Source organism: Lipomyces chichibuensis (genome assembly GCF_038497645.1).
Source record: "Lipomyces chichibuensis strain CBS 12929 unplaced genomic scaffold V1513scaffold_61, whole genome shotgun sequence".
Taxonomy (NCBI): domain Eukaryota; kingdom Fungi; phylum Ascomycota; class Lipomycetes; order Lipomycetales; family Lipomycetaceae; genus Lipomyces; species Lipomyces chichibuensis.
In genome coordinates, this window is record NW_027117513.1 from 1 (window position 1) to 18846 (window position 18846).

The 18846-nt window shown below is 47.8% G+C and overlaps 7 protein-coding genes across 7 annotated transcripts; 1 reads left to right on the top strand and 6 right to left on the bottom strand.

Annotated features, from left to right (window-relative positions):
- Nucleotides 1-107: 107 nt before the first annotated feature.
- Nucleotides 108-3941, bottom strand: V1513DRAFT_406102 (SNF2 family N-terminal domain-containing protein). The gene is made up of 3 exons (XM_066895622.1): nt 2282-3941; nt 1026-2234; nt 108-977 (listed from the first exon to the last, which is right to left on the bottom strand). The coding sequence occupies exons 1-3, from the start codon at nt 3677-3679 to the stop codon at nt 318-320; spliced, it is 3267 nt and encodes a 1088-aa protein (XP_066750791.1). The 5' UTR covers nt 3680-3941; the 3' UTR covers nt 108-317.
- A 95-nt stretch (nt 3942-4036) lies between these two features.
- On the bottom strand, nt 4037-7632 carry V1513DRAFT_420975 (SAC3/GANP/Nin1/mts3/eIF-3 p25 family-domain-containing protein). Its single transcript, XM_066895949.1, has 6 exons — nt 7172-7632; nt 6829-7119; nt 6535-6775; nt 5962-6486; nt 4351-5912; nt 4037-4290 (listed from the first exon to the last, which is right to left on the bottom strand). Exons 1-6 carry the CDS (start codon nt 7529-7531, stop codon nt 4147-4149), a joined length of 3123 nt encoding a protein of 1040 aa, XP_066750792.1. The 5' UTR covers nt 7532-7632; the 3' UTR covers nt 4037-4146.
- Nucleotides 7619-9960, bottom strand: V1513DRAFT_420977 (S-adenosyl-L-methionine-dependent methyltransferase). The gene is made up of 4 exons (XM_066895950.1): nt 9243-9960; nt 8976-9190; nt 8138-8920; nt 7619-8089 (listed from the first exon to the last, which is right to left on the bottom strand). Exons 1-4 carry the CDS (start codon nt 9832-9834, stop codon nt 7883-7885), a joined length of 1797 nt encoding a protein of 598 aa, XP_066750793.1. The 5' UTR covers nt 9835-9960; the 3' UTR covers nt 7619-7882.
- V1513DRAFT_406111 (tryptophan synthase beta subunit-like PLP-dependent enzyme) lies at nt 9906-11694 on the top strand. Its single transcript, XM_066895623.1, has 3 exons — nt 9906-10481; nt 10535-11240; nt 11298-11694. The coding sequence occupies exons 1-3, from the start codon at nt 10137-10139 to the stop codon at nt 11537-11539; spliced, it is 1293 nt and encodes a 430-aa protein (XP_066750794.1). The 5' UTR covers nt 9906-10136; the 3' UTR covers nt 11540-11694.
- Nucleotides 11467-12893, bottom strand: V1513DRAFT_453619 (uncharacterized protein). The gene has a single exon (XM_066899268.1). It carries the CDS (start codon nt 12712-12714, stop codon nt 11629-11631), a length of 1086 nt encoding a protein of 361 aa, XP_066750795.1. The 5' UTR covers nt 12715-12893; the 3' UTR covers nt 11467-11628.
- Nucleotides 12894-13259: 366 nt separating this feature from the next.
- Nucleotides 13260-14695, bottom strand: V1513DRAFT_453620 (uncharacterized protein). The gene has a single exon (XM_066899269.1). It carries the CDS (start codon nt 14523-14525, stop codon nt 13524-13526), a length of 1002 nt encoding a protein of 333 aa, XP_066750796.1. The 5' UTR covers nt 14526-14695; the 3' UTR covers nt 13260-13523.
- A 255-nt stretch (nt 14696-14950) lies between these two features.
- V1513DRAFT_453622 (chromosome-associated kinesin) lies at nt 14951-17339 on the bottom strand. The gene has a single exon (XM_066899270.1). The coding sequence runs from the start codon at nt 17186-17188 to the stop codon at nt 15401-15403; it is 1788 nt and encodes a 595-aa protein (XP_066750797.1). The 5' UTR covers nt 17189-17339; the 3' UTR covers nt 14951-15400.
- Nucleotides 17340-18846: the final 1507 nt, after the last annotated feature.

Consider the following 18846-nt stretch of genomic DNA (forward strand, 5'->3'; position numbering starts at 1 on the left):
ATGATGCCCGTGCATCCAAGTCGAAACGAAGTAAAGACAACGAGTGCGTATGAACGCGCATTTGAATGAATTTTAGGTAAGTGCAAGACAAACTGGTATGGTTCCGTTTGAACTGTGCTAATTATATCATTTTTTAACGCTAAAGTACTAAGAAGAGCTTCTCTAATTCCTTAGGAGCCATAGAATATTATCGTGCCAACTGTGGCATAATTCGAAAGCACAATCCAAAGTAATTCTAAAGTAATGCATTCTAGTATCGTACAGAGCTCTACCTATATATACCCTATATTCACATGCAACAATGCACTGAACTAAATCTACATTTTAAAAATCATCTTCTCAACCAACTCCGCGTTCTTCTCTTCCATCTTGGCTTCATCGCTTTCGTCACTAACACTTTTATCCAGCGCCAGCTTTGTATTGGCGAGCTGTAAAATGGCCTCCTCGATCGTGCCTTTCGTAACTAATCTCACGACCTTGACCTCTCGCGTCTGCCCTACCCTATGAGCGCGATCTTCTGCTTGCCGATCATCATGCGGATTGAAGCTCATGTCGAAGATGATAACCACATTCGCGCAGGCAAGATTGATGCCGAATCCACCAGCTTTTGTCGAGAGTAGAAAGCAGGTAATGTCCTCCTCGTCATAGAATTTGTCAATCAAATCCTGTCGTATTTCAACTGAAGTTTGACCATCGAGACGTAAAAATGACATATCAAGAGTCGACAGCACTGATTCGAGAATATCCAACGTCTGCGTGAACTGTGAAAAAATCAAGATCCTGTCGCCATTGGCCTTCATGTCGACTAGCATCTTAGCGAGTTTCTCAACCTTACCCGAATTCATCCACTCGTCGTGTTGTAAACGGTGTTGATTAATACTGCGGAATTTTAAGCAAAGATTATGAAGCTCAAAGTCAGACATAACTTCCATATCCTCGAAAATATACTGCTCATTGGCATCCTGGTATCTCTCCTCCTGTTATTCGTCAGTATGACATTCTGCCAACCCGGGATAGAAACTAACCTTCATGATAGCTCTTGCCATCTTGCGCAATGTACCGTCATCGTAATACTTTCTGAATAATAGTGGATGCACGGCAGCTTTACGCAATCGCATCAACACATTACTAGACGACCTCTCAGCCTTAGTCGTGACCTTGCCATTTTCTCGTGTCTCAATACTACGTCGACTGGCTTCTAATTCCTCGTCATATATGGCTTTCTGCTCGGCAGACAAGTCGCAGTATTCAACTGCATGGTGCTTTTTCGGCAAATGTTGCAAGACCTGATCCTTCTTCCGTCGCAACACAAACGGCGTCATCATTGTCTTTGCTCGAGAAATACGCTGTTGCGATAATAAAGCCAGATTACTTGCATCTCCAGAGTCTGTCGTAGTCTTTGCCTTATGCTTGAATATACCTGCCAAATCTTCCTTTCGATCCCTAAATAGATTCGGTAATATAAATGCCAGCAGCGAAATCAATTCCTGCAAGTTATTCTGCAGCGGAGTACCAGTCAGCAGTAATCGAAATTCAGCCTTTAGGCGCATAAGTTTCTGATACCGCTCGGATTCACTGTTTTTCAGAAGATGGCCTTCATCGTAAACGCAAGTATTGAACTTAAACGACCGCAAAAATGAACAATCCAGCGGACTGCCGCACGCGAGATTATAAGTCGTAACAATTACGTCGAAATGAGTTTCAGGATCAGACAGTATCGCCCGAAGTTCCGCCCGATCTTTTTGCAGTCCGTAATACGGCTCGACAACAAAACTCGGACTAAACCGTTTGAACTCTCGGAGCCAGTTTTCCAGTGTCGAAGAGGGTACCACGACCAGATGCGGACCTTCCCGGCCGATTTCCTTGAGATGCGCGAGGAAAGCAATAACCTGACAAGTTTTTCCCAAGCCCATTTCATCTGCCAAAATGCACGATAGCTTCTTCCTGTATAACAGGCTGAGCCAATTGATTCCAACTTGCTGGTAATTTTTCAGTTTTATGTCTTCGGCGAGTAGAGTTGGTTGCGCAGTGAAATAGCCGCCACCCGGGGTCGCCGCTGGCGCCTGACAGTCGCTATCTGAAGAGTCCGAATCTTCTCCGAGGTCCACGATTTCAAGTTCGCCATTTGATCCACGAACATCAACTCCCCACCTGGCGATTGCTTCTGACACACTGTTTCCAAGCTGCTCGCACCTATGTATCAACGAATCGACGGCCTCATAGCCTGACAGAGTCTGCATTATGTTAGCATCAAATCGTGTCAACCCAGAGTGTGACCTACATCAATCGCAGTATCAACAGCCTTATCCCCGGCGGCTTTCCGTGGCCTCCTCGATTTTTTCGCTTTCGAAACCTCTGTGTCTTCTCTCACTATATCGACAGTACGAACGCCATCTAGGCTTGAATACGGTCGATTAGCGACGATAGTGAGAGCCAGCTCTTCTGAACAGCACGCGACATCAGCAATAACGGCGGCTGAATCATTATTGAATACTTTCAGCAAACGGTCCTCTATGTCTGCATCATGTCCAGACTCTTCATCGCTCATATCGGAGTCATAGTCATCAAGTTTGACAATCTCTTCTTCCTGGCTCCCGGTCTCTGTCATAGGCCTCACACGTGACTCTGTGATAGTTACAGGGCTGGAGTCTATTGGCGAGGACAGATTGATAGCATTCTTGACTTGAGCAGCGCTGAACTTCTCTCTGATAGATTTCGCAGGCTTGGTAATGTCACGCTTGGACGTAGCAATGATAGGTGATGTCGTCGGCGACGGGGTCCGTGATACTTGCTTCGTTCCCAGGATCACTCCACCAATATGTAACTCGTCCTGCTGTTCCAGCCATCCTGCAGCTTCATCGTAGCTACCAGTCAAGCGAATAGCCGATAGCAGTGCTGAGCTGGAAACAGCCGGAAAGGAAACCTGCAACCGAGCTATCAATTTCCGCTCCTCCGATGTGATACTCGGATCTGGCGAGTCAAGTTCCACCACAACAGGCCTCGCGGGTGCCGGTCTTCGTTGTACGAGTTTTCTCACTGCCTGACCCTTGCGAGAGCCATCAGCCCAATTACTACTTGCTCTCGTCGTCGATGATAGTGCCTGCGATGGACCAGAAATTGAGGAGCTAGGTAGGGGCGTGGCGCTGTCATTGCTCTTACAAGCAAATTTGTCGAGGATGGACCGCATACGAGTCGAAGGCGACACATCCTGCTTCTTCTCGTTTGTCTCACCTATGCTGCCTGAGCTCCGATCCAACAACAACGATTTCGAGTTCGTGCTCGAGGTGCCGGATGACCTGTTAAACAATAACGGAAACGGATTATTTGCTGGCTTGCCGGACGCACTGTTAAATGTTGTCCGAGGTAAATCGTTCAGTCCAGGTCGTCCAGCGTTGAAATGCCGTTGAGAAGTACTATTTGACATGGAGCTTGTTCTCTTGTTTAGACTTCCATAAAACGAATCACTAGACACGGCTCGCCCGTTACTGCTACTCCAACCATTCACTGCTTTACTTTGCAATCCGACATTATTGGAACCAGGAGGTGAACTGGGCGACGAGGACAGTTCATTGGGCTTTATCTCGTCCCTTGCGACCTTCTTCTCCGGCGGCGCGTGTGAGTCATTCACATCCACACTCCGATGTCGTTTCAGGATTGGCTCGAATGGATCTGCTGGCATTGTAGTACTCCAGCGTCAAAGACTGTAATGCGAGCCAAATATGACGCCGTCGGTGTAAATAAATTGCGGAGAACTGAATGCGGGGCCTGTCGAACCGTGACCGTAGAAGAAACAGTTGCTTGATACAGGGACGCGAAAAATGAAGTGCGGTTGACAAAATCGGCGCCACACTTTGTTGGTGCGCGTAACTGCTACTCTCCAAAGTACTTATCAGTGTACGTTCAGCACCATCCAGCCGCCACACAAGCAGCACAGGCGACTGGTTTTGGGTCTAGTCACATTATCCATATCCTTGGTAAACTGCTCTTTTGGTATGATACCCTAGAGCTAAAGCAAATTGTTCCAGAAGCAAACTATGGATCATTGCGCAATATAATTAATAATATAAAAATATAATACATTAACCACCAGTAATTCAAAATCCAAGCAAATGACCTCTATCTATGTACAAATTCCTACGAGAAAATCTAATGCCGCACCGCCTTAGAGACTGCTTCCAATGCAGGGGATATGTCCGTCTCGCTAATAGACTCAATTGTCATCACATACATTGACGAAACGAGCTGCGATGCGCGATCTGCGTAGTGACCCAAATTCATTTTTTCAGACAACTACATTATTGTTAGAGCAACTTCTTTTAAGACTCAAATGGCACAGAAAAAAAGACTCACCTTTTTGGTGGATATCCCATCAAATGGCCAATACAAAATAAGTAAGGACACGCTATACGACGAGTACTTTCTTAATCTTCGCAAAGCCTCATATAAAGCCTCAGCATCCAATTGCAATTTCTTGTCGACAGTCATAGCGGGATCACTGTCCGTCATACCACATTGAAATATCAATACACCCACATTTTCATAGCTATCAGGATCAGCTTCCATGGTCGAAAACGTTAACGTAAGTGATTTTCCTTCGATGGTCCTACTGAATTTCACGTCATCCCATTCCAGACCTAGTTTTCGACGAAGCCAAACGGCAGCCGGCGCATGCCAATCAGAAGTGAAGACATTAACATCCAAAATTCCGTCGAGAATGCCTGAGTTTTCAAAAGTTTTTTCCACGTTTGGTAAAAAAATCCGCTTCAAGTTGACTGGCGTCCATAGTCTTTGTATTGCGTCCCGCTCCTTCTTCATAAGCGCAATCCGCTCAGACTCAGGCAAAAATTCCCCTGACCGCCTGGGCGAGAACTTTTGTTTCTTAGACGGTCGTCCCATCATCTGCGCCGCGACAATATACTGCTCTCGTCTCTTCTTCTTCAGCTCTGAATTCATCTTAGAAACAATGGCCATCTCTTTAACATGCTTGAGCGCGTCTCGTAACAGTTGATTCCTGCGGAACATGTTCGCCTTGCTCACCTGACAAGCCTCCCATGTATTATCGTACACTAACGAGCTGTATAAGTCCATCGCAATCTGGCTTTCAAGCAGCTTTCTTTGTTCAAAGTCCCTTTTGGTTTTGTCATCAACGACTTGTTGACAAATCTGCCGTACCAATTCAGATACACTGAATCGAACGATGTTGTCAACTTCTTTCGTCGCCGCATTCTGCACCATCATTTTGATTATTTCCTTCGACTTTCTCATTTTCTCTGCCTTTTCCGCTGCAATCTTCTGGTCATCAAAAGCCGTTACAGCAGCAACATTGAAGCCAGAGGCAACCTGTGTTGGAGCTCCAGTAGTCGTCGGAATCGCCTTTGCAAACGGTATATTGAACGCTTGAGATGTTGAATCTACTGCACGTGAATCTACTGCACGTTTCAAAGAAGGCGCAATGACCTCGCTTTGCTTCGAACCACCGATTGCGAATGCGAATGCAGGAGCATGGGATGTCGACGGCCACTCAGCAGCTTTCGCACCAAAGGGAGTCGGACCGGATTCAAACGTGGATACGCTTGGTGCACCGAAGGAAAATGGCGTAGATGCACTCGATGCTGAGCTCTTGAGAAACGAGAACCCCGCTTGTTGAGGCTGACTGGTTGACGCTGGCAATCCGAATGACCACTTTGTCGTTTCAGCAGCTGCTCCCGGCACAGCCAGCTTGCGTGTCACTCCAACTGACGACAAGGGAAATAGAGACTGCATGTTCATAATCTTGTCTGACGAGTTCTGAGGATATATACTTAAATTATTGCCATGAATGATGTCCGGCAACTGTATGTTTCCGCGTTTGGATTCGACAAGACGCTTGGAATAAGCTTGCCGAAGCGGTCCCTTCTCTATTGCTCTCAGATCTAATGCTGTTATCAGATGCGGACTCTTCATATCCAAATCCGTACATACCATTCCAACTTGTCACATCGACGCATTGTACAGCATCAACGACTTTTCGTGTAAGCTCCCAGTGATCACAGAGTTCAAACAACTCAGTCTCGTCATCGCAACCCAAGAACTGGACAAGATGTGGAGCTATGTAAGGTTTTCCGCGCTTATGGTAACCCGGAGCCATAGACTTCAACGCCCACATCCGAATATCATTAAAATGAACTTCCGCCAGGCAAGCCATTAGATAGGGCACAGCAGAGCTCTTGACCAATTTGAAGAACCTGATAAACATATTCTGCGCATTTTCTGTATTCGTATATCCTCGTTCTGTAATATTGTTCTGTTGCGCTAGACTGCGTAGCTCCAATGCGAGCTGGACATTTGAATCCAGAAAAATGTTTCGTGGCAAGTCTTGGATTTGGCGATCGACATCTGGGTCACGTAAATGACTCAGTAGTCGGTACGCTTGAAATTCTGCTTCATTGGGGCACTGAGCGCCATGTTTTCTAGCATCCAAATACAACTCTGAGAGAGTTTGCAATGCTAACAAAGTTATTTTCGTTTAAAACGTAAGAATCACACATAGAATACCTTTATTAAACTGCTCCAGCTCCTGCTGCCGACTGTACTCGACATCAGATCCAGCCATGACGTGCAAGCAAACAATATGCATGCGTGCAATTCGCTCATTACAGTCAACAGCCTCGTAACCCGAGTAATTCTGGTACGTAAAATCCTGCCGGATAGAGCGCGTCCGATCCCACAAAAATGCATGACTATGACTCTCTGGAAGACGGGGCACGATATTATCGATAAGATACGTCAAAGTGGCCTACAAATATTCATCAGACACGACCTATACTTTAAAGACCATTGTTGACATACCTGCAAAATTCCAGGAGGACGAACGTCAGAAGGCAGTGGCGGGGGCTGACCAGCAGCAGGCCTAGAAAACGCCTTGACAGCCAAATTGCGATCATACTTGCCACTCGCATTCCTTTCGGCCGGCGAAATATTATTCTCGCGAGTCCTTCGTACTCTCTCAAATACTGGACACATATCCATGCAAGTACCTGTGAAAACAATTGCCTCATTCAACGTTTTTCGCGTATCTTGTTTGTCTACAAGGCCACGACGTTCCATTTCCAGACGCTCCTTATTTCGCAGTTGTTGTAGCTAAAATTAATTTGTTAGCCAAGTTCAGATGACAACTCACAATATGACTTACGTTGTCATACAAGTCTTGCAAATCTCCCATCCATGTCTCCTCCAGTTTATTCATTGCAGCTTGATTTCTGGCATCCCAACCGTCGTCTGGCTGGACGTTCTGCATCTGCATCCCATTCATTTTGTTCGCTCCATTAACAACATTTCCCTTGCGGCCCCTCTTCCGAAACCCAGACGCAACATGATTTTCTCCACTTTTCTGGTGTACGTTCTGGAAATAGTTCACATTACTGAAATTCGACGGGAAGGCGCTCTCTAGGCCGGGTGTACTACTCCTCGAAGTAACCGGTCCATCGCGCAAGTGAGGTGGTTTGTATGGTGTTGCAGCCCGGGGTCCCCGAACTTGCGATTTGGACGCCATCCGGCAAATGAGCTATCAGCGATGCACCAGATTCTCCGTGGAAATATAGATTTCTGGCATCCTGCTGGTACGAATCAAGATCTTGGCGTCGGTGATGAACGTTGAGGGCAGGTGCCTTAGTTTTAAAATCCCGGGCTAGAACACACTTACCTAACCCTATGCGCCTTCAATTGACCGCGCATTAGATGTCGAGTGAACGAAATATCATTCATTAACTGACTGGCAAATGTTGGTTCCTTGGCTATGATTATATACGAATTAAAGCTATATACAAAATCTCGTCACATAAATGTAAACACCGAGAAAGGAATTGACCATGCACTGCCATGCAACACTAACATACGAGGACAACTATGTACACAAAAATGCTGCATTTTGGTAGAATGTCACCATTGGATTTTCTCCATCTTTAGTTGTGGTGGCCTCTAAGTCGGCCCATTGCTCAAGGAAAGAACTGTGCGTAGCCACGGTAGCGACTCTGCCGCAGATTTTAGAGTATAAGGCAGCTGCCAATTCAAAGTCTGTTGGGAATAATATGTCAAAATATCCTTGAAGAACCTGTAAATAATTAGCGTAGAACATTGCGATGACCAACTGATAACATACCATATATGTCTCAACGGTAATCATCTGTTTCCTCAACATCACCTGCACAACCGGAGAATTGTATCCTTTAATCGAGTTCGGCAAGTATGTAAAGTCTGAAGCCAGTAACCGATGCTCAGGAAACTTTTTATTCAAAATCTCCAAAAATTGTATATAACGAGTGGGTATAAATTCTGGTGGAGTAAGGTCATGAGCCAACGGGTTGATCATAGTCTTCATTCGTCGCAGCAAGGGCAGAGAACTTAGTGGATGCCCTCTAACCTTTGTCAAATCCAGATCTGGCAACACTTCTTTCCGTAGATTCATGAATCGCTCCGCCCAATAGTCTAGCTCCGGAGTATAGTGCTCTTCGAAATCACCCATATCATTGACTACCACATAGCCCTGGTAAGGCTTATTATCGATATGATTATATCGAATCGTGTCATGTGCAAAATTGTCGAAGACCTCTAATGCGATGAAGAAACAAGGCTCGGGGACATCTGCCGTCCAATCGAAAATTGATTTGTTATAAATTCGGACTTTATCACTAAATCCTTGTGACTCGACCTTCGCCCGAAGATGATTTGCTTGCTTGTCAGCGAGCGCTCCACTGATTTCAATAATGTTATAGCGAGTACGTTCATAGACATCCGGGTGCGTCTCGCGGATGTAGTCGAGGATATTGAGCATTAAAGTACCGTTACCACCGCCGACTTCGTAGATTACTAAGTCATGATACGGATATAGCGATACCAGATAGTTTAGCAGAAGGTATCTCGCAATAGCTTGCCCATAGTATGGCTATGGGAAATTATAAGTATAGGATCGCTAGAATAATACGGTGCATGCGTCTTACCTGGAATAGTTCTGTAGGGGTATGCCACAATTGTGGTATTGAGTCGGGGTCCTCTGGCTTCTTTTCCAAAATCTTGTCGTACCGTTTATATGAAGATGACCACTCATTCACAAAATCGTCCGGGCTCTTAATTTTTGAGTACTCAAACGGCTTCTCGGGAGAATAAATCATAGCTTGTCTCGCAAAATACCCGTAGTGTGGATTATACAATGAGTCTAAAAGGTTAGTCTTAGCTATAAGGTTGCAATTGCCAGTCGAAGCCCATACCATCAATAAAATCCCGAGTCAGCATGCTCACTCTCTTTGGCCGTTGCGGGTCTTTGGCAGACGTGAGCTCAGCTACGCGAGATGACGTAATCGTAGGATACTTCTTGAAAATTGCGTAATCGTCCTCTTCAGCCAAACGTACATAGGTCGTCGGTCGGACGCTGTAGTCATGAATTGGGTGCTGCTTCTTGTCGCCTTTCACAAGTTCGACTTTGTCTTCTATCCTCTCTTTTACTGGAACCGCGAGGGAGGCACCACGACCTCCTTTAAGCTTTGACGTTGCTCGTAGTGCTGAAGTTGATGATTTTGATGGTACTGACGGACGAGGTGACTGTTTCCCGTTCTTTAGATCAATTTCTTCTTTTTGAATTTTAGTCGTTTGTGGCTTCTGGGTAACAGGAGGCTCTTCCTTGAATGCGTCCGTTCTCGCCCAAAATGTTGAAAACTGTCTCCTGCCCCGTCTAAATGTCTTACTGCCGTCATTAGGACACCTTAATGCCGCACTTCTCGACCATTTTTGACTACTGACGCCTAGTCGTAGCCACGATACTTGCGATACTAACTCTGCCGCTGCTGGTACTCGTAACGGCATTGCGTGTCAGACCCAATTGTGTTAGCAACTTCAACTTTTTCCTCCCATAAAGCCAATTGATTGCTGCGACGAAACGTATGACACGCGTTAGTCCCCAAGTTGTTCGGCCGAATCGCCAGCTGTACAGGATCCCAACGTTCACTATCCAAATCTGGCGAACTAGAACTTTGAGGGTCAAGTTACCCTGCCTTTTGGTGCGGCTCAGTTGACTTTCCGTCACGATTAACTAAATATTCGCGCCACTCAAGTGAATCATCCGGACATAATTTTTGAGAAAGCCTCTAAATGGAATAGAAGTGCAAATGATCGGTCGAATTGGGCTCTCGCCGCAGCTACTATTAGGATTTTCGCTTGGAATACTATTATCTGCATCCTATAGCGAGATCTGTTCAATCCTGAGTCGACTACTGGGAGTTCAAAATGACGACTCTAAATTCGAGGGTGGTAGGATTCAGATGACCGGGGAAGAGGCCGAGGACGTTAAGAAGGAAATCCGCGTTGGTGTGGAAGGGTTAATCGGAAACACGCCACTTATGAAGATCAAGTCGTTAAGCGATGCTACCGGATGTGAGATTCTCGCGAAGGTCGAAATGATGAATCCAGGCGGCAGTGCGAAAGACCGGATCGCGCTAGCCATTGTTGAGCGGGTATGCCACTAAATTATTCTTAATTGGATAGGTCATCTTCTCATAAGCTATAGGCGGAGGCCGAAGGATATTTGCGACCGAATTCAGGCGACGTGGTGTACGAAGGAACAAGTGGATCAACAGGCATTTCTCTGGCAATGATCTGTAGAGCTAAAGGCTACCGAGCGCATATTTGCCTCCCGGACGATACGAGTACGGAAAAAGTCGACCTTCTGGAGAAGCTTGGTGCAGAAGTCGAAAAGGTGCCGCCGGCCAGTATTGTCGACAAGCGCCAGTACGTGAATCAAGCCCGCTCGAGAGCCATCGAGCGCAACAACGATGAGAGCATAGAAGGACGGGGACTTTTTGCTGACCAATTTGAAAACGAAGCGAACTGGAAGGCGCATTATGATCATACGGGACCGGAGATCTACAGGCAAACTGGTGGACGTGTCGACGTTGTTGTAACGGGAGCGGGTACCGGAGGCACAATTTCTGGCGTGTCTAGGTACCTAAAGCGAAAGCTTCCTAACTTGAAGGTTGTGCTTGCCGATCCACCTGGGAGTGGATTATATAACAAGGTCAAGTACGGGGTTATGTTTGATATTAAGGAGCGGGAAGGTACAAGGAGGAGGCATCAAGTGGATACATTGGTGGAGGGTATTGGTATCAATAGGATCACGAGAAACTTTGACGTGGGGAGGCCGCTTGTAGATGATGCAATTCGCGTTACAGACGAGGAATCATTGGCGATGGCTAAGTTTTTAGTGGAACACGATGGTATTCTGCATCGTGACTTTCTCGGTTATTACCAATTTGCCAGCTGACTTGTATCAGGTTTGTTTGTCGGAAGTTCGACAGCAGTTAACTGCGTGGCTGCGGCAAAATACGCTCTAAAAATAGGTCCAGGCCACACAATAGTCACCATTATATGCGACTCAGGCACTCGACATCTTTCAAAGTTTTGGAAGGCAGTAGGACCAATCAGTGGTGAACTAGCCGCAAGCTCGCTGGAAGACATTCTTGATCTTTCAAACATCACAAGTACGTCGAGAACGAACACTCCTGTCAATCGATAGAAGGACGCTGTAATTCGAAGCATGTGCAATTTTATGATACAACAAACTCAATGCCAAATTATTCTCTCAGTATCGTACAAGTACCGCCGTTACATGCATGAAAAACAAAAATTCCGGCCACAGTGATAGCCTTCCATTCCACACTCTAAGACTTGGCCAGACGGCTCCACGCCGTCATCCTCCACGCCGTCATCCTCCACGCCGTCATCCTCTTGTTTGGCATTATGTGACGGGGCAAGTGATGGCGCTGGCGCTGGAGACTGTATCGATGTATATGTAGAAGACTTGTGGTCGTCGTTCCATATCTGTTCGTAGGAGAGATTACGTTGGGTTGGCACATTCGATAGGTCGCATTCCTTGCTTTGCATATTGCTCACTGCATTTTCATCCTTCACACCAGTCTCGATGAGAACTTGTGTGGACCATGACTGAATTAGAAGATCCAACTCATGTACCTTTTTTGACCTTGCATTCTCTGAGTCCTCATACGGCTCAGGAGACGAGGATGCAGAATGACACCGTGTATGGGGTGGTGGTGATGATACTAGAGCCTGCGAATCTCCACACGATCGTGCTATATTTCGTCGTGCCGGACTGTGCTTCCGTGGCGATGAAGAGTATATTACACTAGTCGCCGGTGCACTTAACAGTTCGTCACTTCGGTCGGTCTCATATTCCTGGCCGTCCTCATCACTCAAATTTTTCGCCGAGTCAAGATCGTAACTGTATTCATCATCTTGTTCATCGCCGAGACCCTCCTCATATTCAGAAGTGTCTCCGTCGCAATCGACCGACAATTTGTGTTCCTGCAGAATTCCATCTTTATTTCTCTTTCGATATCTCCGTTTAGGTCGCCATACATCTGTCGAGCCAACACCACCCATGCCGCTCAAGTGGCCGTGATCTTCAACAATTTCGCCAGTGATAATGTCAACGACGTCGGTCTCGTTGCCAAAGTCGCGTCCGTACTTGCGGCAGATGTCGTCCCATGCCGCTTTGAGCCGAAACGACGCTTTCTGCCGCTCGAATTCGAGACTGAATGGCTGGTCGAGAGCGTACGATTGTGAGATATCGGTGTGCCGATATCGCACGTGAAGCGAAGACGGTAGACTGTTGTACTCGCGGTCTAAATCGTCAAAGAGAAGACGCCGTCGCTTGGCGTCACGCGGTGGCATCTTGGAAGTGCGCGAGTCATTCAGAAATACAGGAACTGTTCGACAGATTCGTAGCAAGACGATTTTGTGAAATATGCAATTCTGTTATGCTTGGGTACAGCGGACATTGGAAGATCGCGAGCGAGATTCACGGGCAAGCAACGAAATCGATGAGGCGTGAGGTAGCATTCTTGAACCCAACCCGGGTCGGGAATCTTCAAGCAGCCGGACACACATTCAAACGTTCGTGTCATCCTTGAAAACCGGGTCAGATCGGATACGGTCCCCTAACCCGATATCATTGTATGTACAAAACTAGGACGCGCAATTATTAGATTGAACAGCTCACAAGTCAGCCAGACCAGACGAAGAGAGCAGATGGCGACGGTAGATACAATATTTCCGTAAGCCTAGCAGTGTTTGTTACGGTGCTGAATGCCACTAGATTGGCCTGGCTATATGAGCTAATATGCAGCCGCAGTTTCTTGGATATGACAGTCCTCACGTCGATGCCATTTGAAACTGGCGAAAAGCTGTCCGATTTCGGGAAACTATGGCCATATATACTGCGAATTGTAACAGCAATGCTCGTTTGAAGCAGAACAGGCGACAAGTGAATAACAATATCAAGTTGATAGTACAAGAACGTTGCTGGGGCTATTAACACACTAATCTACAGAGAATAAGAATACAAATAATATTACAATAAATATCTACGTTATCCCAGCCTAAAAATAATCAAACCTTGACCATTCCATAACATCAAATAAATCACCCAAACGATCCGAATTAACACACCAACGAAACAAAAAAAAAGATCGCATCCGGTGTCATCTCTTGGCCATCATCTCGCGCTCCAAGAAGCCGAGTCTGTTGTCTGACCTGGCCAACCGTTCTTCGAGGTCGCGCACGCGGTCTTCCAAACCACGAACATAAGCCCAGAGAGATTCCTCGATCGAGGAATGGTGATGGCTGGTAGTGACTGGTTGAGCCTGGAGATACGGCTGCGTGTTTTGCAGGAACGCGTTTGCGTTCTGGGCCGACGACTGGCCCGATGTCTGTGGCATGAGCCCTGAGAAGTTGGAATAGAGCGCGGCCGACTGCGGTGACTGCGTGGCAACCCCAGGGCCGGTTCCCTGACTCGGTCCAGCTTGATGGCCGGGTCCATGGGTACCTGGAGGCCCAGGCTGCTGTTGCGGCGGTCCACCGTACGCGTGCGATAGCGGCGAGAGTATTCTCGGCGACTCTGCGACTGCGGGTGAGTATGTGTTCGCCTGAGCGTAAATGGACTTTTGCTTCTGTGCGATTGGTGCGCCCGACGCGTCCTGCGTCCTGATCGACGGCAACGCTTGTCGCTTGTGAGCGTGGTGCGGATGCAGAAGCCCGTCTGATGGAGCATGGCTAGGCGTGTTATTCGACGCCGCGGCGGCGGCAGCAGCAGCAGCAGCAGCGGCCTGATCTTCTTCTTCTTCGTCCTCGTCGGAATTATCGCCGTCTGCGCGACCAGCACACCCGTTCGCACCCTTGCCGTGCCTGGCCAACGCGTCACCTCTTGCAAACTTTCTCCCGCATTTCGAGCACACGTATGGCTTTTCGCCCGTGTGCAACTTCGAATGTCGTTTCAAATCGTGTAGGCGGCGGAACTTGGAGTTGCACGTCGTGCAAGTGAAAGGTTTCTCGTGTGAGTGCGTGAGTAGGTGGGATTTGAGGTTATGATGGCGGGTGAAGGATTGTGAGCAGTGAGGGCAGGTGTGCTTTGAACCCGGGGTTGATTGAGAAACAGTTGGTGTTGCTGGGGACGCTGACTGCTGTTGCGACATGGACGCGAGCATCGTGATGGTTGTGTCAACAGTAGCCGGTGAGACTGCTGCTATACTGGAACTGTCGTTACGGTTACTTGTAGGTAGAGACTAATTATTAGAACAAGTGGAATTAATGTAGGTCTGTGTTGCGGGTGTGTGGTTGAAGTAATGAAGAACGGGAGAAAGTTGAAGATTGGAAGCGGCGGTGCTTTAGAGGCTGTGAGTGTGGCTATTGGCTAATGCAGCCACGTTGTTTCCAGTGGCGAGTGCGTCGCACAAATGACCGGGGACCCTCATTTAGGCGACTAAGCCCCATTTGGACGCCGAGGAGCAGCCACCGATGGCGCAATCGGCCATAGCAGGGAGACCGGCGCAGAATTGCAGACTCGATTGTTTTGAGTGCACTACCAGACTGTTGACTGCTTCTACTGTCTAATGGATAATTTAGTATATATACGGACCATAATCATCTCAACATGTATAATTGCATTTGTAAGATACAATTGGCATGCATTGGCGCATGCCTCGGATTAACTTTCATGATAAACCTTCGTCGGCGTGGCGGCATTGACGTTGTGGCTTACTTGACGATTGGTCCCGCTCTTACACCAGCGCAAAAACACAGGCAAATCAGATTACCGATATCTGAACTTGAAATTAACTGTTGTTGGGGGATAAAAGGTGATTGACGGTTTTCTGAAGACGTTTGTGGATCCTGACGCGTTCGAGGGTGCAGCCTTCGACGCGTGTGCACGTGCTTTTATTTTGCCTTATGGCTGTTGTTGCTGTGGCTGGCTAGTGTTTACGTGCCACAAAGCGAATCTCGCGGCCTACCGGAAATTAATATATGGTGCAATCTATAAACAGTCTACGAAGATCTATCTACCAATCAACACCAACAAAAGTCATTTGGCGCTCCGCCGTAGTTTCGGGTTAACCAACGACTCTGTCTCGACATGGAGGCCCGCGTTCTCGGCATTAATGTTCATGACCGAGCCATGTAATGGTCGTAGCGCGTGCTCTACGTCTGAATCTGGAGTAGTGATTTCTTTGAGACCGTTCCTGCGGGTCGTGAGGAAGGATGTGCGTTTAAGTGCGTTGATCATATGGTCTTTGTCTGCAAGGTATTCCTTCAGTTCTCTAATCTCAGCTTCGGCGCTCTTTAGCTTTTCGTGGAGAAAGAGGTCGGTCGTCGATGACGATGACGATGATGATGACGGTGGCGGCGGCGGCGGCGGCGACGAGGTCGAGGTCGACAAAGCCTCAGGTATTGGAACCTGCGCAAGTTTGCGCTCGAGCTCTTCGACTCGTGCTTTGTACTTGTCGAGCTCGGCACGGTCTGTTCGTTTCTCACCAGATATGCCAGCTGGCCCACCTCCAAGGATAAGTCTGGTGAGATGGGTAACGCGATCTTTCAGCGCGTCGCGCTGCATCTCCAATTCAAGTTTCTCGCGGTCGTATTTTTGTTGTTCTTTGAGCCTGTTGTCGTACGCTTCTTTCCGGAATTCTGATAGCTCGGCTTTGAGAATTTCAGTCTCTGCGCGCTCGCGTTCGAGGTCGAGTCGGAGGGATTCGATTACCGCGTTTGCCGCCGCGGAGGTTGTGGCTGTGGCCGTGATTGCTCTTGCCGGGGTTATGGCGACGTTCTTTGCACGGGCTGCGAAGCGGAGAGTGTTGACAGTTTCTGCGAGTGCCTGCTTTGCGGTGTTGTGGGTGTCGATTGTACATAGTACCGAGACCAATGCGCCTCCGGATAACGAGTGCTGTAGTAATCTCGTCAACTTGGAATCCCGGTAGGGAATGTGCTCGTGGGAGTCACCGGCGGCCGAGGACGCGGACAATCGTGCGATAATGGTGCCGAGCGCGAGAAGCGACCGGTTGATATATGCGCCTTCTTTTCTTCTTTCTGCGTCTGCGGCCGCGCGTTCGGACCCGGCCAGATCGCATAGCGACAGGACGGTTGTAGCAGTCGCGCGGGTGAACGGGTCTGATTTTTCGAGAAAGATTTGCAGGACCGCGTGGGATCTGGACGAGACGGAGTTGAATTCCGTGCCCTCTGTGCGGCGGGATAAGTCGCCGTGGGAAATGAGGTCCTTGAGTTCTTGACTGGTTGCGACTCGCACGCAGCGGAGGTTGCGAACGCGGACGAGCCCGTCGGGGGTGTCTTGTAATTTTAGACTGTCAGATGCGACGGTCGGGTTTAATAAATCCTTCACCCGCTCATTGTAGATCTCAAGATAGGACACTGAAATTGTAGTGGTCGCGAACGAGACCTGTGCGAATATTTCAGAAACGGAGAGCGGGATTATACCAGGCGAGGATGGCAGGCCTTGCATCGAATACGTCTTGCCGGTGCCTGTCATGCCGTAGGCGAATATCGTGCCATGGTAACCTTCTACAACGGAGTTCACGACCCGCTTCGCGACAGAGGCGTACACGTCTCGGGAAGTTGCTGCGGGCCCGAAGACGTTGTCGAAACTGAACAAGCCGACGTCAGGGACGGATATTGTCGTCGGTGTAGCAGGCCAGGACGACGACAGAGACGGGCCCAGTGAGGGTTTGAGGCGCACGGAGACAGTGATGTTCGTTGGGACAGCAACCTCTGGCGTGTCGTCGCGGGAGGTTGCTGATAAGGTCGAGGACACACGGCGGTGGGCGGACGGGATTACGTTGCGTCTGGATCGGTAGTCCATTTTGCAGATATCCTCGCACCCTCGTATGCAGTGTCGTAGTGCTATCGCATGTATTCGTACAATCTCGTCAAATTTGGTAGTCTAGTTGTAGATATTCATAAGTAAGTACGCGGGGCTGAATAATATTACCGGGCATCAACAAACTCGGATTGATTGCCCCTTAATCAGAACCTCGCACGTGACTTGCACGTGAGTTTGTCGCGATAGATATAATTGTCTGCGTGATTGCCAAAACTCTACAAAATTTTGCGATAATTTTTGCAGCACCATTTCATATGGTTTTGTTTTTTTTTTTGGCTGCTCTGGTTTTTGTTAATGGTATGATGAGTGGGGAAGGTTCGTACTTCGTGTTCTGGTAAGACTGACTGATTAACAACTGTCTGTCTGGATGAATCTGCATACGTCATTCATACGCAACAATTATGACGCTTTCTGCTACTTACTGTTCCCAACAATAGTCTGTTTTTAACTGTCTACCAACATCGTCACTTGATTAAATTCATCCTCATCCTCATCCTCTATCCGTCAACAGACTCAGATTCAACGTGACTATAATAGATTGTAATTACATGGCCGGATCAGGAATGCGCAACGCTGTCCAGATATGAGAGAAGCGAGCCGCAGCGCTTAAGAGGTCGTGTGCGAGGTCCCGTCCGGTCTCGTTTTCCTTTCGTCAGTCATGTGGAATAATAGAAAAGAAGGCGACAGACATCCGACGGGCCGAAGCCGAAGCCGAAACCAGAAAGAAGAATCAACGTGCAAATTTGGTTCCTTAGTCTGTGGCCTTATACTTGATTGGGAAGTTTTGGTGACAAAGGTGGGATTGATTTCCATAGTAACTTAATTGCGTGAGTTAGAAAAGAATTAGACGGGCACAATGCTGCTAAATAGAACAATATATGACTTGATTAGATAGAGAATCAGGGACTATTACTGCTCTTTGTTGGGCCGAGGGACGACGCCCTCGGCTGCTGCTCACTCAACACTCGCCCTGTGCTTTCTTGCTCACTGACCATTGTGACTTGACTCTTATATCTATCTTGGTTCGCCACCAACTCTCTTCTTCTTTCCTCTTCTCATCTTCTCATCTTCTCGTCGTCATCTTTGTAAAGCTCTGTATTCTTCACTATCTATACTGCATATTATCCATCATCAGAATGTGCCTGGTCAGACTAGCGAGCGCAGACGACAATTCGCCTTACTACTCTTCTCACCCTTCTCGCATTCATGCCCACTACGGCTCTTCCTCCTGCTTCCATCAGCCGCCACCACACTTTCACTCCTCCCATCCTATCGTTTATGACCCTCACTACTACCACCATCATCACCACCAGCCGTCGCTCTGCAGGTCTAGTCGTCGATCACGACTCTTCTCCGCCTCTCAGACCGACCCAGACGTTGAAAGCGCCTTCAACGCGGCGGCAAACGCGGCTGCCCAAGCTGTGAAAGACGTCGAGAATGAGCATCACCATCAGCCAGACGTCAACGCCTACATGGAGGGATATCGTGCTGGCAGGAGGGGCCTGTGAAATTTTTTTATTTTTTATTTTTATTTTTTTTTTTTTTTTGCTGGCTGTCACGTGAAAATATTGGTGTTGGGGTGTTACTAGTTGGGACTTTTTTTTTTTAATTTTGGCTTGGTCGTGCTTGTGATAATG